Source organism: Drosophila miranda (assembly GCF_003369915.1).
Source record: "Drosophila miranda strain MSH22 chromosome Y unlocalized genomic scaffold, D.miranda_PacBio2.1 Contig_Y6_pilon, whole genome shotgun sequence".
In the NCBI taxonomy this organism is placed as follows: domain Eukaryota; kingdom Metazoa; phylum Arthropoda; class Insecta; order Diptera; family Drosophilidae; genus Drosophila; species Drosophila miranda.
This window is the reverse complement of record NW_022881651.1, coordinates 868,223-892,602: the sequence shown is the minus strand read 5'-3', so window position 1 is coordinate 892,602 and position 24,380 is coordinate 868,223. Positions and strand designations below refer to the sequence as shown.

The 24,380-nt window shown below is 43.3% G+C and overlaps 1 protein-coding gene across 1 annotated transcript; it reads right to left on the bottom strand.

Moving 5' to 3' along the window:
* Positions 1-22,615: 22,615 nt before the first annotated feature.
* Positions 22,616-24,101, bottom strand: LOC117195145 (transient receptor potential cation channel protein painless-like; the record flags this gene model as incomplete). The annotated part of the gene is made up of 2 exons (XM_033399793.1): positions 22,616-22,690; positions 22,758-24,101. Coding segments are annotated over 2 exons (1,419 nt in total), but the record flags the coding sequence as incomplete, so codon positions are not given.
* Positions 24,102-24,380: the final 279 nt, after the last annotated feature.

Sequence of the window (24,380 nt, the reverse complement as noted above, 5' to 3'; positions counted from 1 at the left end):
ACTTTCGGGTCCATCTCCTGTATGGGAAGATCTCCCTGCCGTAGAAGCTCCTGTGCCACCTTTGTGTTACGATACTTGACCGCATAGGAGAGTGGCACCAGGCCAGCCTTGTCCACCTTATTGATGTCCACACGATCGCTCTCGAGCAGCAGCTGGAAGCAGCGCTGGTGGTCACAGAAGTCGTCCAGCGGCTGCTCACCCAGGCGACTGATAACCGCGTTCAGCAGCTTGGAATGCGATGTCAGCCTCAGCTGCGGATGCTTCAACAGCTACTCTAGCGCCCTGTGCTTGCCCCAGATTACGGCCAACTCCACGGGGCTGATGTCGCTCAATTTTGAATGATTAATGTTGAAGCCCGTCTCGAGGATGGCCTCAAAGGCTCGCTGCTTGCCCCGCTTGATACTCTCCGCCGGCAGGGACTGATACTCCTCCTGGTTGGCATTGCATTGGTTGTCTGCGTTTCCGCTGATGTTCTGGTGGTACTCCGCGAAGTGTTGCTCGAACTGGTTCTCGTCTCCGTCCCGCAGCGTGCGGAGGAGTCGCTCGCAGTCGATCTCTGCTCCGGCCTCGCGCAGCTCCGGCAACGGCAGTTCCGGATACTGATCCCTCAGCATCTGGCGTACCGGCCCGTTCCGATAGCTGTCAATGTCCAACTGTGGTTGTTTCAGGAAAAGTAGGATCAGCTCCAGCTTAGTGCCTGCCTTAATCTTTCTATTCTTCAGCACATTGTGGAGGGGCGTGAACTCGCCCTGATCCACCAAATTCGGAGAGGCTCCGTACTCGAGCAGCAGCTGAATGCAGGAGCCCACCTGAGAGGCATTCGATCGTCCTGGCGACTGGCCTGGGCACCGCTGTCCAGGGCAGTGTGGAATTCCCGTATGTCCCGATTAGCGAGGGCTGCGCTCAACTGGCCCTGCGGATCGATGAAACCGCAGTTGTTAGAGCTCATTCTGCTGTCTGCAAAGAGTCAAGTGAGAATGGGGAGGATGAGCTATGTCTATGTGGGCTTTCGTTAATCTTATCCAACCCACGCTGCGTATGAGTAACTTCTAATGCCGTTTCTATGAAAATGATGCCAGAACCCGCATTGTTAGAGCTCTGCTCTGGTCAATGGAGGGAGGTCTGACCCAACAGAAGGTTTCTGTACAGACCTTGAAATGGCCGAAACAAAAGCATGAGAGTGGACCGACCCCCGCAACAAACGGTATTTGACAACGCTTCATGCTACGATGATTTTCACACAAATGACTGTCTGTCCATGGAGCTGGCCAGCAGCTGGAGGCAGAGCCACAGTCAGAGCCACAGTCACAGCCACATCCGCAGAAGAAAGCTAACCCCACAGTTTTCTCGAAAAATAAAAACCAAATCTTCGTTTTAAGTGCAATTAAAGAAAGCGTCTTTTAGTGGTTTTTGTGGTACCCGAACAACAGACTTAATTTGCCCTCCCGTGTAGTTATTAAATTATAACAATCCAACTGAAGACAAGGTAAGACAAGGCCTGAGAAGTACTCAGTGAGTGGCTTGAGTGTTCAAAGAGATCTACAAATTTGAATCAAGTTTGGTGTTCGATCTCGCTCGCCTTTTGGTATATCAAAATTTAACGATCATAAAGAATAAGCATAAAATAATCGACACATCAATATCAATTAGCAATCAATTGGTTACGCTTTATGCTTTGAATACTGTTCCGAATAGAGCTTTAGATAAAGCCCTGGGCAGTGCTGAAATCTTGCGATTTATAGGTGGCTCTTTTCGTAAATTTCAAGGCGGCTTCTTCTGTGGGATCTGATCCCTCCAGCCGTCAGCTCAACGTCTTCTCCGCTCTGTTGTGTTCTGTTCTGTTCTGTTCCGTTCTGTCTGCTGTCTGCTTTGATGCTTGAAATGTGTGAGAAATCGGCTAATCACACATGAGACCTGGCTAATTTGAATATTCCCCCACTGATTGTTTATCAATAGCCTACGAATTGGGAATCAGGAAACATCGTCTTCGGGTTTGTAGGTAGCTCTTCGGCTAATGTTGCTTTAGTATGCAAACAAATTGAGGATTGTAAATGACGCCCCTGGGGTCAAAATTTGTCGTTGATAAGATAAACAGAATCGCACAATCACCTTCCTTAATTGGCCCTTTATTTGATATTTTCTTGTCTCCCATCTTAACCTCTTCCCCATTCTGGTATTTGTTTTTCCACCTGAGTACGAGTATTTGCCCAAGCAATTGACAAACAACTTCATTGTTTGTCCAAGCTGAAGCTCGACCCAAAGTCTTACTAAGGCATCGGTTGACAGAATGGCGTATTATCACAATAATTAACAGAAAACTTAACAGCAAACGATTTCAAAAGTGAGCAACTCCTCTCTCAGTCGCATCTGACCCTAGCAATTAAGAGCACTACTTTCAGAAATATTGATGTAGTCAAGGTAATCTATACTTATTGCGAAAAGCTTCGGAAACACACAAATTGCCCTTAAACTCTTAAACATTTGCTTCATCTACGGAAACCAGTCGACATCACAGAGTATACGGAGTCTGGAGTGGAATTTTATTCCCCTTCTGTTGGAGCTCACATATGTATATACTATAACACTGGTAAAAAAAAAGTACTCGTATCACTCTGGAATTTGAGAATAAAGTGTGTCACAAAGAAAAGGGAGTCCAACGACATTATTACTAGTTTTAAAAGAAAAATAATAATGAGATTATCTTCATTCGCGATTCGAAAACTGTTTCGACTTCTCATTTTTTCTTTGAGTAAATTTATATTTATAAACCTTTCAGCCCTGTTCTTCTTTCTGTCTGTGGGAACATCTGAAATTTGGAGACTGAGAGAGCTGGAGCCTAGGAAATTGCCCAACAAAATTGGCTCTGAGTTGCACACCGAATCCTCTACTAAAGTTCTTTGTGTTGGTTCAGCTGCAAAAGTGAAATCAGCAAGTGACAACACTTCGGAAAGAGTAAGTAGAAGGGGGACAGACGTGATTAATGTAAAGTTTTTAACGCGATAAACTGAATATGTATATGTCCAGCTGCACAGGATCAGCCGCGTTTCTCCGATCGTCTGTCAATAATTTATACTACATACGTACTGTCTTACACTGCTATAACATTCTCACATGATATTTTACCATACTCTTCCCGAATACGTGATGTGATCAGATCGAGAGACCCTCTAGCTGCGTGGGAGGAGGAGAGCAGAGTAAACACTAAACTAAATTGCTTGTCCATAAAGTCTGTTTTTTGGCAAACTGTGCTTGGATTGTTTATCCAATTTATGGCATTATAATACCCGATACTCAAAATGAGTATTGGGGTATATTAGATTTGTGGTAAAAGTGGATGTGTGTAACGTCCAGAAGGAATCGCTTCCGACCACATAAAGTATATATATTCTTGATCAGCATCAATAGCCGAGTCGATTGAGCCATGTCTGTCTGTCCGTCTGTCCGTCCGTCCGTCTGTCCGTCCGTCCGACTGTCCGTCTGTCCGTCCCCTTCAGCGCCTAGTGCTCAAAGACTATAAGAGATATGTCACTGCTTTAAGAAAATTTCAAAACTTTGCCCCGCCCACTTCCGCTCCCACAAAGTGCGAAAATCTGTGGCATCCACAATTTCGACGATACAAGAAAACCAAAAACGCAGAATTGTAGAAGATGACTATATCTTCTAGAGGGCAAATTCTGAACCAGATCGTATAATTATTATAGCCAGAATCAAGAAAACAATTTCATTCTTTCTCGCTCTGTCTCTCTCTAACACACAAGTTTCATGGTCGGTTTTGCCAATTGCAAAATATGAGTTCAAGGATCTCAGAACCCATAAGAGCTAGAGCAACCAAATTTGGTATCCACACTCCTGTGATATCGGACCTGTGATATGCCACAATCTACTCACCTTCAGTGTCGTCGTCGTCAACATCCATAGTCAATGTACTAACCAGCCGGTCCAGCGGTCCACACGGCAGATGTTCCTCTGCCTCTTTGTCCTGATACGGCTCGAACAGATTGAGTTCATTTATGTCCTCATCGAAACGACAATTGCGACGGCTCCAACAGATTGAGTTCATTTATGTCCTCATCGAAACACGACAATTGCGACGGCTCGAACATATCTTCCTCTATGTCCTGATACGGCTCGAACAGATTGAGTTCCTTTATGTCCTCATCGAAACACGACAATTTATGCATTTCTGAATCTATCTTTTAATCCATCTTGGCGCGGTTCTTGGGTTACTCTTATTAACTTATTTCACTCTTTTCTCTATTTTTGTCGATCGTCGAATAACTCGCCTCAGACTTATCGCAGTATAATATCGCATAAAACCTATCGCAGTATAATATCGCATAAAACTAATTGCAGTATAACATCTCGATCGGTTAGGGTTAATATATGTTGCCTTACAATTATTTTATTTTTATTTTTATACATGTTGAAATCAGGAAACTAGACGCGGAATTATGTGATATTTATCGGTCCGTATCGTATAGCAACAAAATATCTGTAAACGTTCTTCCTTCTTGATCGTCGTATTCGAATAAATGTGTGTTGGCATATCGAGTACATTGGTATTTCTTATAATACTATCGATGAGTAAATACCAAAACCATACATGCCCCGTTATTTAAAACATAAATAAAGAACACAAAATAAGACAAAGATGTACATTAATTTGGGAGGTGTAAGAATTGACGGGGTGGACAGTGCCCTTGTTAATGTATTATGCGGGATATACTGGGACCATCTGCAAGGCCGGAAAGTGCAAAGCCCGAAAGCACAGGAAATTGCCAACATGACGTTGTCGTTCGGTGGAGCCCAAGTTTGCGACATAAGTGCAGCAGGAGTGATTAATTTGTACTTTTTTTCTGGACCATCAACGTAAGGGTAAGTAAATTAGTTACATTTATATTATATTCTTCTAATAATGTATTCCATTCAGCGGGGACGACGCACGCGAAGTATGCTGAGCCTGTTACTCCGGTGCAGAATATTTCTGTTCTGATGATATCTCAGGATATTGAGGATATTGACAACAATATGAACGGTGATACGGAGGAGTCGGCCACAACTCAGGATATTGAGGATATTGACAATATGCACGGTGATACGGAGGAGTCGGCCACAACTCAGGATATTGAGGTTATTGACAACAATATGAACGGTCATACGGAGGAGTCGGCCACAACTCACGATATTGAGGATATTGACAATATGCACGGTGATACGGAGGAGTCGGCCACAATCCTGAGTTGAGCCTGTTACTCCGGTGCAGAATATTTCTGTTCTGATGATATCTCAGGATATTGAGGATATTGACAACAATATGCACGGTCATACGGAGGAGTCGGTCACAACTCACGATATTGAGGAGAATATTGACAACATTTCTGACAATATTCACAATATTTCTGATTATACAGTCAATGATATGGAGTGTACTATTTCTGATGAAATATATGATTCGTCTGAGCCAGTGCACCACGTGGAGGAGAAGCAGGAGCAGGAGGTTCGGGAGGATCCGGACTTAAGTAAGTAAATAAGTAAAATTTAAAAAAAAAAAATATAATAACTTCTTAATTTTCCAGACATGTTTACTGAAGACATTCTTATTACTGAAAGTGGAAAGGACAATTTGAAAACACCGATTTCCCCTAAGGCCTCGCCCCTCGTGCATGGCTGCAAGTGCAAACTATGCGGCAAAATGATTGGAAGGTTGAGCACCTTGGGAAACCACGTAATGAACCAACATTACACAGCAATAAGAGGTATGGTTTCAAGGAATTCGAAGACAATGCAAAAAATTGCTGCCGTTTTTAAGGAAAAAAAAAGTGACCATGTTAAGACTATCAGAGGAAACTGGTGTGCCGGCCGAGTATTTGAGGGCGATAGTCATGTGCAGCGATGACTATAAAAAAATTGGGTGCCGCTTGTGGGCCGCCAAGACGGATGCAGAGAAGCTGAACCAATAACTGTTTCGTTTTTTAATTTTAATATTTGATTTGGCTTGAGTAGACTGATCCAGAGAAGGTGAAGGACGTCAACCAATAACTGTTTCGTTTTTTAATTTTAATATTTTGAAAATAAACTTATTGACAAACGAGGGGGAACGTTGTGAGTTGCTGCGGAGACCGCAACTCTACATTTATACCCGATACTTACTCAGTATGACTCTCCTCCGGCAGACGCAGCTAATATTAAACGACACGACAAAGAGTGCGTGCGAGAGAGACAGAAAATCAGTCTGAGCGTGACGTCGCCGCTGCGTGGCCACTGCAAATTGATTTCCTGCTTTTGGCTACAAAAATGATCCGATCTCTTCCAGATTCAGCAATCTGATAGATATGGTCATTATCTATGATTCTGCGTTTTTAGTTTTCTCGAATGTGCAATATTGTGGATGCAACAGATTTTTGTCCTTTGGGGGGCGAAAGGGGGTGGGGCGAAATTCTGAGATAAACGTTTTATAGTGAGATCTAACAGAAGTGCGGATACCAAATTTGGTTATTCTAGCCTTAATTGTCTCTCAGATTTGTGGATGCCCCAGATTTTCGTCCTTTGCGGGGGCGGAAGGGGGTGTGGCGAAATTTCGACACGAAACGGTCAAGGTCCGATATCACAGGAGTGTGGATACCAAATTTGGTTGCTCTGGCTCTTATAGGTTCTGAGATCCTTGAACTCATATTTTGCAATTGGCAAAACCGACCATGAAACCTGTGTGTTAGAGAGAGACAGAGCGAGAAAGAATGAAATTGTTTTCTTGATTCTGGCTATAATAAATATACGATCTGGTTGAGATTTTACATTCTAGAACATATAGTCATCCTCTACGATTCTGCGTCTTTGCTTTTATCGTATCTTTAAAAATCTGGATGCCACAGATTTTCGTCCTTTGTGGTGGCGGAAGTGGGCGGGGCGAAGTTTTGAAATATTTTTGTAGCAGTGACATCGCACAGAAATCTGGATCCAAACGGACAGACAGACAGACGGACGGACGGACGGACGGACAGACGGACAGGGCTCAATCGACTCGGCTATTGATGCTGATCAAGAATATATACTTTATGGGGTCGGAAACGATTCCTTCTGGACGTTACACACATCCACTTTTACCACAAATCTAATATACCCCAATACATATTTTTTGAGTATCGGGTATAATTAATGTAGGAAACGAAGGAAAGAGAGAGACACGAAGCGGTCGTGTTTTCGTCGTGTCGTCGGGATAGAGCAGTAATCGGCTCTGAGAGAGCCGATAGCAAGAGAGAGAGATAGTCAGTTGTCAGTTCAGCCACGCATCAGACGTACACGCATATAATTATTCACAAACATACTTGTAAAACTTGGACCTGTTATAATTTTAAGTCCAACATACTTATCAAATAAATGTTACTCGTTGCCATCAAGCAACTTAAACTACTACAAATTGGGGGCTCGTCCGGGATAAGCCCAAGACAACAACATTTGCAAGTGAGATTTGTGCGTGTATTTGGAAATTTTGGCGAACACGAGGCTAGAGCTACAAGGAGACAAGCGGCACAGAGACGACAATCTGAGCGCGTTCGTTCCAAAGAGAGCAGAAGCGACAAAACGACGGCAGACGGCAGCAAACACAGCAAGAATCAAAACCTTCGTTGTTGTTGTTGTGCATTGCGTCTGAGAGGCTAGAGCTACAAGGAGACAAGCGGCACAGAGACGACAATGTGAGCGCGTTCGTTCCAAAGAGAGCAGAAGCGACAAAACTACGGCAGACGGCAGCAAACACAGCAAGAATCAAAACCTTCGTTGTTGTTGTTGTGCATTGCGTCTGAGAGGCTAGAGCTACAAGGAGACAAGCGGCACAGAGACGACAATCTGAGCGCGTTCGTTCCAAAGAGAGCAGAAGCGACAAAACGACGGCAGACGGCAGCAAACACAGCAAGAATCAAAACCTTCGTTGTTGTTGTTGTGCATTGCGTCTGAGAGGCTAGAGCTACAAGGAGACAAGCGGCACAGAGACGACAATCTGAGCGCGTTCGTTCCAAAGAGAGCAGAAGCGACAAAACGACGGCAGACGGCAGCAAACACAGCAAGAATCAAAACCTTCGTTGTTGTTGTTGTGCATTGCGTCTGAGAGGCTAGAGCTACAAGGAGACAAGCGGCACAGAGACGACAATCTGAGTGCGTTCGTTCCAAAGGAAGCAGAAGCGACAAAACGACGGCAGCAAACAGCAAGAATCAAAGAACATTGATTGTTGTTGTTCATTCAGCAGTTCATTTTGTAACAGCAGAAGCAGCGACGATTCGGGAAGCGACAACGAGTTATCGGCGAACGGCGAGAGCAAGGCAAGGCAACAAAGAGAGGACGGCAACAGCGACATCGACAGGCAAGCGAGATCTGGATGTGGTGGTGTGTGTGCGTCAAATTTGGAGTCTGGAAAGTTCTGCGCAGAAGCGAGAGTTAACAAGGGTAAACCCATAGTAAGGTGAGCGTTAACAGAGAAGCGATCGTTAACAGTGACGACTTTAAAGGCGTTTTCGAAATCGATGTTAACTGGAAAATTGTTAACAGGCCAGCAGTAATAAGGTTGTTTAAGTTGATTTAATTACATTTTCTTAGATATAAGCTAATATCAATTATTTTGTATTTAAATCGTCACGATGCAAGTTGAAGAGATAATGACACTGAGAGTCGCACATTTGCGAGAGAAGAGAGCTTGCGTTGCAGACGACGGGACGAAAGCGCGATTTGCAAGATAGACTATTAATACATCACGGCTTTCCAGTTGAGGATGAAGAAGAGTCAGAGAATGAGTCCGTAGTAACAGCAGTGGATGATACCGTAGCAGTTCAACCAGGTACGCGACAGGCAGAGTATGAGTTTTTGTATGCGTTAATGGAGATAGCCAAGCCAATTAAACTAGATGATGAGAGTTTAATCGAATATTTTGTGGATGGTATACCAGACGCTAGGGCAAGTAAGGCAATGCTGTACCAAGCTAGAAACTTAAAGGAGCTTAAATTTCAGATCGATGTTTACCAGAAAGCTAGAGGCGGATCCAAGCCGATGAGTAAGAATTGGCCGCTGAGTAATAAAAGTGAGAGTTCGGTGAAAGGGTCGATGGCAGAGAATTTTAGGAAATGTTTTAAGTGTGGAGACAAATCGCATTTGAGGAAAGATTGTCCCAAAAATGATTTTTGTTGTTTCAAATGTGGCCAACCAGGACACCGTGCTGCAAGCTGTAATGTCAAGGTCGAAACCAGACAAGAAAAGAGATCGAATACGAACATTATTCGAGATAAGAAAGTCGTCAATAAGCCGTCAGGTATTTTCACTCCATCAGGTTTGGAATTAAAGGATATTAAGTACGCGAATTTGGTATTCCAAGGTTTGATTGATACTGGAGCAGATTTGTGTTTAATTCGCAGGAGGGTATTTTTGAAATTTGGAAATCTTGAACTGATCGGCCAGGAGAAATGTTTAACAGGTATTGGAGATAGTCAAGTTGTAACTTTTGGTAGCTTTTCGATACCAGTGAAAATCGATGAGATTGGAATGGAGGTAGAATTTCATGTCATTCCAGACGAGGATATTGGTTTTGAAGCCATTTTAGGAAGGACTATTCTGGATCATGTGGACATGCAAGTTTCTAAGACAGGAACAAGATTTGTTCGTAGAGTTTGTGGCGAGGATAAAGATAAGAAACTTGATCAGGTAGCATCGTCCTCATGCGTGGAATTGTTTAATGAATATAAAGGCATTTGCATGTCAAGTATTGACGAAGTTGAGAAGGAGTTTTCAATTGATGTTGGTCATCTCAGTGAAGCACATGCTAGAGAGGTTAGGGGTATGGTAGGAAAGTACCAACCTCAGAGAAATGTAGATGCGCCGATAAAAATGAAAATTGTATTAGTGGATGAGATACCAGTTTTCCAGCATCCAAGACGATTACCGTTGTGTGAACAGGAAGAGTGGCTGGCTCAGAAGATTATAAAGCCAAGTACATCGGAGTATGCATCACCAGTAGTGTTGGTACCGAAAAAGAACGGTAGCAAGAGACTATGCTGTGATTACCGAAAGCTGAATGAGAAAATAGTTCGCGATAACTTTCCAATGTCACATATGGATACAGTGTTGGAGAAACTGCAGGGTGCAAAGTATTTCACCACGTTGGATTTAACGAATGGTTTTTTCCATGTGCCTGTAGAAGTCGAGTCTCAAAAATATACGTCTTTTGTGACTCAGAATGGTCAGTTCGAATTTTTATATGTACCATTTGGAATTTAAAATTCTCCAGCGGTGTTTACCAGATTTATAATGGCTGTGTTGAGAGATTTGGTAAAGAATAATGAAGCAGCAGTCTATATGGATGACGTTATTATTTGTAGTCAAGATATAGAAGAGGGTTTGTTAAAGTTGAGAAAAGTACTGAAGATAGCGGAAATGAATGGGCTACGTATAAATTGGAGAAAGTGTCAGCTGTTACGACAAAAGGTTAATTTTCTGGGGTATATAATAGAAAAGAACACGATAAGACCAAGTGATGAGAAGACGAGGGCAGTCGAAAAGTTCCCAGTGCCAGTTGATAAAAAAACAGTGCAGCGTTTCATAGGATTGACTTCTTATTTCCGAAAGTTTATTGAGGGTTATGCTGTTATTGCAAAACCATTGACAGATCTGCTGCGGAAGGATGTTAAATTTGAATTTAAGGAGATACATCCAGGTTGCGTTTGAACAACTAAAGGTAGCATTGATTAGTAGACCTGTTTTAGAAATGTACAACCCGAAGTTGGAGACAGAAATCCATACTGATGCATCAAAATGGGGGTATGGAGCCGTGTTACTGCAAAAGAGTTTGGAAGACAGCCAATTCCATCCAGTTCAATATATGAGCCGTAGGACTAAGCCATGTGAAGAGAAATATCCTGCTTATGACCTTGAGGTTCTGGCAATTATCGAAGCTTTAGCGAAATGGCGTGTATACGTTTTGGGTATAAAGTTCAAAATTGTCACAGATTGTAATGCATTTACAATGACGATCAAAAAGAAAGACGTTCCTTTGAGAGTAGCACGTTGGGCCATGTACCTACAAGATTTTAATTATGTTATAGAACATCGCTCAGGAACGAAGATGAGGCACGTTGACGCGTTGAGTCGTGTATCTTGTTTTATGGTGACCGAAAGTATAGCTCATCGTTTGAAAGAAGCTCAGCTAACCGACGATTGGGTTAAGGCTGTTAAAAGTATTGTGGAGGACAAGGAATATGAGGATTATTATATTCAGAATCAGATTTTGTTTAAGGATCCGGATAAGGAGCTCATCGTAGTACCAGCTCAGTTGGAAAATGAGATTATATCAATAGCACATAAGCAAGGAAATTTTTCAGTTAAAAAGACACAAGATATCATTGAAAAGTCGTATTATATTCCGAAGTTAAAAGACAAAGTATGGCGCGTAATAAATAGTTGTGTCGAGTGTATCATTGTCAATGAAAAGACAGGAAAACGTGAGGGTTATTTGCAACCAATAGACAAGGGTGATAGGCCGTTACAAACGTATCACATTGATCACGTTGGACCAATGGAAATGACTAAAAAACAGTACAATTATATACTGGTTGTCGTTGATGGATTTTCTAAGTTTGTTTGGTTATATTCTACACGTAGTACAGGTGTTGAAGAGGTCGTTAAGTGTTTGGAAATTCAGGGGTCTAGTTTTGGTAATCCGAACAGAATAGTGACGGATAGGCGTGCAGCGTTTATGTCCAATTTGTTTCGTGAATATTGTGAGAGAGAGAAAATACAGCATTTAATGATTGCCACAGGCGTTCCACGTGGGAATGGTCAAGTCGAAAGGATGCACAAGATAGTGGTGCCTATGTTGTCGAAATTGTGTCAGGGTAATTCCGGTAGTTGGTATAAGCATCTAGGAAAAGTACAGCAAATGATCAACAGTGTTGAGCCGCGAAGTACCAAGGTAACACCTTTCAAGATATTGACTGGGCTAGACATGCGTATAGGAATGGATCCAAAAATAAAAGAAATATTGGAAGAATCACTTATCGAAGAGTTGAACAAGGACCGCGAAAAAATTAGAAAGGAAGTAGTTGAAAACATTGCACGGTTACAGCAAGAAAACAAGAAGAGTTTTGACTTAAAAAGGAAACTAGATAGACAGTATGAGGTTAATGAGCTAGTAGCTATCAAGCGTACTCAGTATGGTACTGGATTAAAGCTAAAAGGAAAGTATCTAGGGCCGTATAAGGTGGTTAGGGGAAAGAATCATGGAAGGTACGAAGTCGAGAAGATTAGGCATACTGAGGGTCCCTATAAGACCTCTACAGTTTCAGAATATATGAAACCTTGGCTAGACCCATCAGAGGCGAATGGTCCGTCAGGACAGCCGAATGTAGGAAACGAAGGAAAGAGAGAGACACGAAGCGGTCGTGTTTTCGTCGTGTCGTCGGGATAGAGCAGTAATCGGCTCTGAGAGAGCCGATAGCAAGAGAGAGAGATAGTCAGTTGTCAGTTCAGCCACGCATCAGACGTACACGCATATAATTATTCACAAACATACTTGTAAAACTTGGAGCTGTTATAATTTTAAGTCCAACATACTTATCAAATAAATGTTACTCGTTGCCATCAAGCAACTTAAACTACTACATTAATATAATTATACTACATACTACAAAATATTTTCTAACGTCTTATTTAATAATTTAATTTTTAGGTCCATTATTTGGAGAGCCATGAACACTACAGTTGTAGCATAATATACTGGGTTTCTGTTGAAATCTTCTTTAAACGATACTTTCATTATTTTTATAAAAATTGTTGATAAATGCTTGCCACGTTCCTCGAAGGTATTGCTTTTCATGTTGTTAAAAAATATTGGTTCGTTTCTAAATTCGAAATGTTTTTCAACAGCGCGTAATAAGTTCATTATTTCATTTTTAATGATTTCTTTAACTTTATCAGACATTAGGTAGTCGGGCAAGTTGTCTACCGACTTCGTTGCCTCAAAGATACTCTTGTAATTTTCTTTCCTGTATTCCTTGACATACATATTTGACAACAACACATCCTCATGTATATCATTTTTAAGGATAACCTTTTTGAGGTGGGACAGATCCCACAATATGGGGAATTTTCCCCTTACACTTTTGCACGGCATGAAATTTGCCAAGCAGTGGTCGGATCCAACTGCCAACAGTTGACTTGACAAGCCCCCACTCTCAACCTCCCTCAATACTAAATCGAGTCCTTCCTTGACCGCATTCCTGCCTAGTGAAGATGTTTTGGAAACGGGACAAATGTGGAAATACAAATAATGAATTTCATTCCCGTTAATTGGGATTGCAGCGACTGCAAGAGTTTTCCATTTATGTACCGGTCCTTTTTTTCCATATTGGTACCACGGCATGTGATACTCATCCATGTAAATGGAAAATTCTGAGTCGCTTAGTTTCTGTGAATTTACAGTCATGTTAATGCGTCCATTCATTATGTTTCCTTGCATTTTCAGTTCTTCCAATGCGTCCGTTACCAGATTTTCGGGGGCCTGTACCTTTGTGCAATTCATTGCTCGCTTGAAGGCGACCAATATCGTTGACCAGATCATCGTTACCGACGATACCTGGAGGAAGAAAAGTCTGATTCACCTGCTCCAATGTAATTGCCACAAGTGTCGTCGTCGTCAACATCCATAGGCAATGTACTAACCAGCCGGTCCAGCGGTCCACACGGCAGATGTTCCTCTGCCTCTTTGTCCTGATACGGCTCGAACAGATTGAGTTCATTTATGTTCTCATCGAAACACGACAATTGCGACGGCTCCAACAGATTGAGTTCATTTATGTCCTCATCGAAACACGACAATTGCGACGGCTCGAACATATCTTCCTCTATGTCCTGATACGGCTCGAACAGATTGAGTTCCTTTATGTCCTCATCGAAACACGACAATTTATGCATTTCTGAATCTATCTTTTAATCCATCTTGGCGCGGTTCTTGGGTTACTCTTATTAACTTATTTCACTCTTTTCTCTATTTTTGTCGATCGTCGAATAACTCGCCTCAGACTTATCGCAGTATAATATCGCATAAAACCTATCGCAGTATCATATCGCAGTATAATATCGCATAAAACTAATTGCAGTATAACATCTCGATCGGTTAGGGTTAATATATGTTGCCTTACAATTATTTTATTTTTATTTTTATACATGTTGAAATCAGGAAACTAGACGCGGAATTATGTGATATTTATCGGTCCGTATCGTATAGCAACAAAATATCTGTAAACGTTCTTCCTTCTTGATCGTCGTATTCGAATAAATGTGTGTTGGCATATCGAGTACATTGGTATTTCTTATAATACTATCGATGAGTAAATACCAAAACCATACATGCCCCGTTATTTAAAACATAAATAAAGAACACAAAATAAGACAAAGATGTACATTAAGTTGGGAGGTGTAAGAATTGACGGGGTGGACAGTGCCCTTGTTAATGTATTATGCGGGATATACTGGGACCATCTGCAAGGCCGGAAAGTGCAAAGCCCAAAAGCACAGGAAATTGCCAACATGACGTTGTCGTTCGGTGGAGCCCAAGTTTGCGACATAAGTGCAGCAGGAGTGATTAATTTGTAGTTTTTTTTCCTGGACCATCAACGTAAGGGTAAGTAAATTAGTTACATTTATATTATATTCTTCTAATAATGTATTCCATTCAGCGGGGACGACGCACGCGAAGTATGCTGAGCCTGTTACTCCGGTGCAGAATATTTCTGTTCTGATGATATCTCAGGATATTGAGGATATTGACAACAATATGAACGGTGATACGGAGGAGTCAGCCACAACTCAGGATATTGAGGATATTGACAATATGCACGGTGATACGGAGGAGTCGGCCACAACTCAGGATATTGAGGTTATTGACAACAATATGAACGGTCATACGGAGGAGTCGGCCACAACTCACGATATTAAGGATATTGACAATATGCACGGTGATACGGAGGAGTCGGCCACAACTCAGGATATTGAGGATATTGACAACAATATGCACGGTCATACGGAGGAGTCGGTCACAACTCACGATATTGAGGAGAATATTGACAACATTTCTGACAATATTCACAATATTTCTGATTATACAGTCAATGATATGGAGTGTACTATTTCTGATGAAATATATGATTCGTCTGAGCCAGTGCACCACGTGGAGGAGAAGCAGGAGCAGGAGGTTCGGGAGGATCCGGACTTAAGTAAGTAAATAAGTAAAATTTAAAAAAAAAAAATATAGTAACTTCTTAATTCTCCAGACATGTTTACTGAAGACATTCTTATTACTGAAAGTGGAAAGGACAATTTGAAAACACCGATTTCCCCTAAGGCCTCGCCCCTCGTGCATGGCTGCAAGTGCAAACTATGCGGCAAAATGATTGGAAGGTTGAGCACCTTGGGAAACCACGTAATGAACCAACATTACACAGCAATAAGAGGTATGGTTTCAAGGAATTCGAAGACAATGCAAAAAATTGCTGCCGTTTTTAAGGAAAAAAAAAGTGACCATGTTAAGACTATCAGAGGAAACTGGGGTGCCGGCCGAGTATTTGAGAGCGATAGTCATGTGCAGCGATGACTATAAAAAAATTAGGTGCCGCTTGTGGGCCGCCAAGACGGATGCAGAGAAGCTGAACCAATAACTGTTTCGCTTTTAATTATACCCGATACTCAAAATAAGTATTGGGGTATATTAGATTTGTGGTAAAAGTGGATGTGTGTAACGTCCAGAAGGAATCGTTTCCGACACCATAAAGTATATATATTCTTGATCAGCATCAATAGCCGAGTCGATTGGGCCCTGTCTGTCTGACTGTCTGTCCGTCTGTCCGTCCGTCCGTCTGTCCGTCCCCTTCAGCGCCTAGTGCTCAAAGACTATAAGAGCTAGAGCAACGATGTTTTGGATCCAGACTTCTGTGATATGTCACTGCTACAAAAATATTTCAAAACTTCGCCCCGCCCACTTCCGCCCCCACAAAGGACGAAAATCTGTGGCCTCCACCTGCCTAAAGATATGAGAAAACCAAAAATAGAATTGTAGAGAATGACCATATCTTTAAGACTGCGGAAGCTGAATTGGATCGTATTTTTATTATAGCCAGCATCAAGAAAACAATTTCATTTTTTCTCGCCCTGTCTCTCTCTAACACACACGTAGCATAGGCGGCTTTGCTTAGAGTAAAAAATTAGCGCCTAGATCTCAGAGACTATAAAAGCTAGAGCAACCAAATTTGGTATCCACACTCCTAATATATCGGACCGAGACGAGTTTGTTTCAAAATTTCGCCACACCCCCTTTCGCCCCCGCAAAGGACAAAAATCTGGGGATATTCAAAAATCTCAGAGACTATTAAGGCTAGAGTAACCAAATTTGGTATCCGCACTTCTGTTAGATCTTATAATAAAACGTGCATCTCAAAATTTCGCCCCACCCCCTTCCGCCCACACAAAGGACGAAAATCTGTTGCATCCACAATATTGCACATTCGAGAAAACTAAAAACGCAGAATCATAGATAATGACCATATTGCTGAATCTGGATCAGATCAGATCATTTTTATAGCCAATAGGAACAAATCAATTTGCAGTGGCTACGCAGCGCCCGACGTCACGCTCAGACTGATTTTCTGTTTCTCTCGCACGCACTCTTTGTCGTGTCGTTCAATATTAGCGGCGTCTGCCGGAGGAGAGCCATACTGACTTAGTATCGGGTATAACTGTAGAGTTGCGGTGTCCGCAGCAACTCACAACGTTCCCCCTCGTTTTAATATTTGATTTGGCTTGAGTAGACCGATCCAGAGAAGGTGAAGGACGTCAACCAATAACTGTTTCGTTTTTTAATTTTAATATTTTGAAAATAAACTTATTGACAAACGAGGGGGAACGTTGTGAGTGTGGCGAAATTTGGACACGAAACGGTCAAGGTCCGATATCACAGGAGTGTGGATACCAGATTTGGTTGCTCTGGCTCTTATAGGTTCTGAGAACCTTGAACTCATATTTTGCAATTGGCAAAACCGACCATGAAACCTGTGTGTTAGAGAGAGACAGAGCGAGAAAGAATGAAATTTTTTTCTTGATTCTGGCTATAATAAATATACGATCTGGTTGAGATTTTATATTCTAGAAGATATAGTCATCTTCTACGATTCTGCGTCTTTGGTTTTATCGTATCTTTAAAAATCTGGATGCCACAGATTTTCGTCCTTTGTGGGGGCGGAAGTGGGTGGGGCGAAGTTTTGAAATATTTTTGTAGCAGTGACATATCACAGAAGTCTGGATCCAAAACATCGTTGCTCTAGCTCCTATAGTCTTTGAGCACTAGGCGCTAATAGGGACGGACAGACGGACAGACGGACGGACGGACATACGGACAGACGGACAGACAGACATGGCTCAATCGACTCGGCTATTGATGCTGATCAAGAATATATATACTTTATGGGGTCGGAAACGATTCCTTCTGGACGTTACACACATCCACTTTTACCACAAATCTAATATACCCCAATACTCATTTTGAGTATCGGGTATAAAAAGGGAGGAGTATTTATATTGTGTGGGCGCCTTTGGGCCAAGAAATCATCAAAGTTATTCACGTCGCACAGTTTGGGAAAAAACTGGACTGGAGTGGAGTCGACTGGAGGGACTGCAATGACACTTGCCGGCTGGCGGCCTCTTGGAAATTTTAAGCCTCGTTAAGCTTCTGGTCAACCGCCTGGCTGGTCTGCTTGAGCGCTCCATCGAATGGATTAACCTTCGCTCTGGATATACTGGATGCCCTTTTGGATTACAGGACTACCCTCTTTAGCGCCTTTGAATGGATAAACAAAGTGCATGTCCTACATGGATTACAGCCGTATAGCGCATCATAAAAGGTAAGAAATCAAGCCACAAATTGAATGCCGAACACAGCAAATGCTTAACCCATGACACCACCAAAAGGGGAGAGGGAGTAGAGGGGGATGAGTGCCCCCTATTAATCCTAAGTGCTTCCTGTGATTTTATGTAAATTTGTACACGGGCAACAGAGGACTCCAAAGTAGTGTTGGGTAAACACTGCTCATTTTGGTGAACATGTTCACTTGTTCTTTTTTAGTAAGTGAGTCAACTCACTCATATTGCTCACTTGCTCTCTTAGATTGCTCAGTTACTCACTTGTTCACTTGCTCATTTGTTCACTTGCTCAGTTGTTCACTTGCTCAGTTGCTCACTTGCTCAGTTGCTCAGTTGCTCACTTGCTCAGTTGCTGACTTGCTCAGTTGTTCACTATTCATGCACAGAACCCTAAGCACCACAGACTTTTACACAAATAAAATACGTTACATTTCAATATTAATCAAACATTTATAACTAAAAAAAAAAAAAATGTATATAACAAAAAAACAAACTTTTTATTTCCTTTCATAGGAATTCTTATACTAACATAAAAATAAGGAGATCCTTTCATAGGAATTCTTATACTAACATAAAAATAAGGAGATCCTTTCATAGGAATTCTTATACTAACTTAAAAATAAGGAGATCCTTTCATAGAAATTCTTATACTTTTCGTTTTCTTCATTTTAGCGCTATAAGAGAAAAAAATTGTAATCAAGCAAACAAGCAATCAAGTACAAATTAGTTTGAACTCACTTCCGATTTACATGTTGTTATGCAAAAAAATTAATTAATTAAAAAAATTTTCAATGGTTGTTGACCTTAAAAGGGAGCGCACTTGAAAATATGCGCTCGCATGGCACTGAGGTGGCGACTAAGCAGAGGCGCTTCAGCATATAGTTATAAAGTAGCGGGTATTGCGCTTTCCGCTGATTCCACCATACCAATGGATTATCTTTTCGGCTGATGTACTCCTCAGCCAGGTACTTATCCATTTCTCTTATGGATGCTGCCGTATTGTTGGTGGGTTGGCTTACTTGCTGAAAAGTGGTATCAAATTCAGCCCTTATTGTGTCCTCTTCTTGTTTTTTGTTGCTTATAGCTTCCTTAGAAGTTCAGGGAGTGACCGTATCGTTTGAGCCAATTTTTTGTTGATATCCGCTACTGACTTTTTAAAGGCCTCCGCAGATTTAAATGCGCGTCCTTTGAACCTGGGATCCAGAACAGTGCTCTCCGCATACAAAATATTAGCCTCGAAATCGTTAAACCTGCCGTCCATCTCGTTTATGATTTCATTGATTACTTCGGCAACTAGGTTATTTTTAACTGTTGGATATATTTGAGCCATTTTTCTTTGAAGTAATCCAGTCAAAGCAATTATTTTTGACAATGTTTTTTTCAGCTGAGATCTCTTCTGTAACTTCATAAAATGGCTTTAATACGGGAAGCACTCCATCAATGACATCCTAGTCTTCTGGTGACAAAATTAAATCTGTCCTTGTTGACAGAGCTGCCACGACTGCCTCCATCAGGATAGACAGCCGTTCAAACATTTTGTACGTTGAGTTCCAACGTGTTGGCACATCCTGTGTTAGTTTGAGGTCAGCCAACTTAAGCAGCGCTTGCATATCTTTAAGCTTTTTTAAGCCTGATGAGCTGCGATGAAAATATTCGCTTATAGCTTTAGCTTTTCTGCGCACACTGCTCATTTTATCTAGAGCTTTTTGGACAATTAGATTTAGTGTATGAGCAAAACACCGTATATGACTCCAATTGTCGGTTCTAATAGCAAGAGCAATGTTGTGTGCATTATCGGATGCTATTGCTGCGACTTTGTTTTTGAGATCCCATTCATTCACAATTTTTTCCAAAAAGCTGCACAGATTCGCAGCAGTGTGCGATGCTTCAAAGGCCTGACAAGAAATTGTATAGGAGGTCAGCATCGTTGATTCCTCATCGATAAAATGTACTGTGACAGCCAGATATCTTTCGTTGGTTATAGATGTCCAACCGTCTGTGGTTAAGCACACCGCTGTGGCCGCACGTAGATCTTCTATTATCGTCCCAGTGTACTCGTCACGAATTTTGGGAATCAAGGAGCTGGTTAATGTTTTCCTCGTCGGAAGCTTATAGTTTGGGGCGTGCGACACATCGTGAATAAATTTTTTAAATTCTGGTTCTTCGACCAAGCGCAAGGCGTGATGACCCTTGGCGATTATCCCTACAAGTTGCAGATCAATCTGCTGCGCTTTGCTCGCTGGTACAGGCCTTTCAGCAAAGCTTGTTATTTTTGGTTGCGCACTTTGCACAAAAATCGGGCCATCGGTGTTTTGCCGGATAACGGGCTCCATAGACGCCGGGTGCTTGCTCTTTAAATGGCGGCTTAAGTTGCTTTGAGATTTGCAACTCAAAATAGATTTGCAATACTTGCACTTGGCTTCCTGGCGTCCAACTTCCTCGAAATAGTTCCAAATCTCACTATACTTCCGAATAAGCGACATAGTGAATTTTTCAAAATTGTAAACAGCTTTGCCCGTAATATAAAAAGTGTGAGGTAAACGCAAATATGAGCAAAGCTGCCACATCGCAAAATGCCCTTTGAGGAGCAAAATTGCGCAAAAAGTGAGTAGAGAACAAGTGAGTAAAAATGAACAAGTGAACAACAAAGAACAAGTGAACAAAAAAGAACAAGTGAACAACAAAGAACAAGTGAACCAAAAAGAACAAGTGAACAACAAAGAACAAGTGAACAAAAAAGAACAACTTGGAAGGAACATGTTCAGTTGCTCACTTAAGTGAACAACTCTTTTTTGTTCACTCACTCATGAGCAACACAACACTACTCCAAAGAGACCTCTCGAGCAGCAATTCAATGTACAAATGACAGGTTGGCTGTGACACAAAACAGCAGCTTAAGGAAGATGTAAAGCCAAGCAAAAATATATATCGAAAGCACAGGGAACATAAAGTAAATAAAAATACAAATACAAAACAAAGCCCATGAACGAATATTTTCTCACACGTGCTGGAATAAGATGAATCCAACTATTAACAATCCACGTTCCCCATTCACCCGCTCGCGGGTATTTTCGGATCCATGGGATCCTTCGTCTTTACCGACCAGCAGCAGCAGCAGCCGGGGCTGCAGGTCCCCCCCGAAGGTTCCGCCGACAAGAATGGACTCAATGCGATGCCCTTCCTAGGCCAAATCTACACCAGTCCTCTGCTGTCCCGCCCAATGGGTCCAATAGGTCACGCTCAATCCCCCACCTTCCCACCGATGGAGGATTCAGATGGGTGAGCGGCAGCAGCCCAGACTCCCCTTCCCCCCAGGACATAACTTACCCCCGGCTTCCCTGCAGATTCAATGCTGTGCCACAGAGGGCTTCGATGGGACCACCGCCCGTGTTGAGCTTCCTCTGGATAGGCGGCGCTTTTCCGGACAGCCGCGGAGACTACTACGACGACCCCCACGAAGAGTACTCCGACTGCCGCTACGAGGGCGACTACGAGGGCGACTACGCGATGCCCACCGAGGAGGACCAAGAGGAGGAGTCGTGCTCATGTCAGAGCCAGACCTGTCAGAGCCAGAGCGAGTTCAGCTCGATAGAGCGCACTGGGGGCCCATGGCCCACTCCACTCTCTTTATTTTTCTTGCATTAAATTGGCAATAATATGAACTCGCCTTCTCTTTCTGCTTAGTAGTATTCCCCTGTCGCCGATAGCCCGCATCCTCTGCGTTCCAGAATCTGCGGAAGTTTCCAGCGGGGGCTACTGGAGTGCATCAGCCGTCGACTAGATTGAATGGGAACGCTGCCAGCATATATGTACTATGTGTGTGTGTGCCCAACTAACGCAGACAACTGCTTTCTAGAATGAAATATTAATTCATTGGATACGCACACACAGATCCCCCTTCATCGCTCTCTGTTTCCCTCGGAGGGTGGCAGGGTACTGGGTGTCTACGCTGCTCGGCGCTGGACTGTATCTAATCGCGCCTGCCTTGCTGTGTACCCACTGTAGATGCATATGTACATACAGTTGTTAATCAATGTCCGTTGATTGTCGCATCGTTGCTTGGAAGGAGAATCCCCCTAATATTAAAGCTGGGATCCTATGCCAGAGCAGAACGCAATACTTTTCATATCCCACCTTGGGTTTCCTTAACCAATCCCATAACTTTCGACATTGACAATGAGGCTTCATCAGCATTCGTTCGCTCACAGTCATTATCATAATGATGATGATAATGATAATAATGTGCATGTGTGTGGTGTGTGACTCTCGTTTAGGACCTGAGCTCAAAAGTGCAATGCACGGCAGAAAAATCAACACGAGCTGATTCAAGGGGTAAAGATATGTATCTTTGGCACACCGAAGTGCCGACACTCTTTCAATTCAAGCTTGTTCACAGCCCAGCGATTCGCAAATGCGGCCAATGAGTATGTGTTGTGAGTATATAACAGCCCATCCGATCCGATCAGGCGATTCATCAGTGAAGATTTTCTCTCCTTTCGCTTTTCTGCCTAGTGGGGTCCCAAGTGTGGGAAAAGCCACGAGGGCGTGAAACTCAAGAAAAGCATGAAGAAAATTACGATTGAACCGGTGACTAGCTCATGGTCTTCCTCGAGCGAACCGACTACCTTTGTTCAACTGGGACGATGAGGTCTGAGCGTGTCCATCTCGGCCAGTGAGAACTTGCTCGTAGCGGGTCAGCAGATTGGTGCGGACAATGGCGCCGTTCAGTTCCGCCTGGGCCTTGATGGCCTGTGGGAAAAGAGAGGGGAGAAAACAGTTGGATAAAGCCGAGGAAGAAAAGGAAATATAAACCCACCTGAGTATCGCTGACAGCCAGACCATTCAGGAGATTGAACAGCACAATGGTCATGAAGAACACAAAGAGCAGGAAGATCAGGTAAGTGTAGACGCTGTCAAACTTTATGTCACCGGCATCAAATTCTCCCGTGAGCATCACAATCGTCTTGATGAGCGCCTCGATGGGCACGGAGAATGTGTTGAAGTTACCATCATCTTCTCCCTCCTTTGCTGGCTCTTGCGTGCAGACCTTCGGAGAGGAGGAATCCACCTGGGGCTTGCCAAACAGTATGTAGAAGCACAGACTAAATGTAAGCACAAAGATCGAGTAGAGAGCAAAGCTCTTGATGAAGCTGCTGGAGACGGCGCTCAGCATGAGCATGTGCGTCGAAATTGAGAGTACTGGCAGGGAGCCAACCAGCAGGCAGAACTCCACGGACACCAGCAGAATGGTGAAGACGGCCAGTATGCGCTGCGTCTCCTTGTCGTAGCTGGCTTCCATGCAGGTTAGGATCGACAAGACAATGAGAGCCACCTCCATCAAGTTCGTGATGGACCTGAAGTACAGCAGCGGCGACATGGCAAGCACCTCTCGGATCATGAGATACACAATCCCTATCCAAGATAACAGGCCGAAGAGTGCAGTCAGGCCCGTGTGGTCGCTTTCGTGGAACTTAAGGAGCGTATGCGTGATAATGGAGGCAGTGAAGAGAGAGTAAAGTAGAAAGTTCAGATAGAAGATCACCGAGAGGCGGTGCCACTTGAGGAAGAGGAAACTCGAGATTAGCGGGTGCTGCAGCAGGTAACGCAGCTCCTTGGAATCGGCGATGTGTGCGATTGGAGTCATCTCGTCCTCCAATTGGTGAAGATGGCCAATGCTCCGCTTGTCCGACTGCCCGGGCTCTCGCTGGCGTCTCATCAGATTCTTGTAGTTGATGATGATCTCGAAACTCTGGTCACCGGGCTTCTCCCCGTTGGTGGTGATGCAGGAATCGAAGTGCTCCTCCAGCACTTTCGGGTCCATCTCCTGTATGGGAAGATCTCCGAACGCGCTTCTCGCCCCGATGTACGCTCCCTGCCGTAGAAGCTCCTGTGCCACCTTTGTGTTGCGATACTTGACCGCATAGGAGAGTGGCACCAGGCCAGCCTTGTCCGCCTCATTGATGTCCACACGATCGCTCTCGAGCAGCATCTGGAAGCAGCGCTGGTGGTCACAGAAGTCGTCCAGTGGCTGCTCACCCAGGCGACTGATAACCGCGTTCAGCAGCTTGGAATGCGATGTCAGCCTCAGCTGCGGATGCTTCAACAGCTTCTCTAGCGCCCTGTGGTTGCCCCAGATTACGGCCAACTCCACGGGGCTGATGTCGCTCAATTTTGAAGGATTAATGTTGATGCCCGTCTCGAGGATGGCCTCAAAGGCTCGCTGCTTGCCCCGCTTGATACTCTCCGCCAGCAGGGACTGATACTCCTCCTGACGTTCCGCTGTTTCCGCTGACGTTCTGGTGGTACTCCGCGAACTGTTGCTCGAACTGGTTCTCGTCTCCGTCCCGCAGCGTGCGGAGGAGTCGCTCGCAGTCGATCTCTGCTCCGGCCTCGCGCAGCTCCGGCAACGGCAGTTCCGGATACTGATCCCTCAGCATCT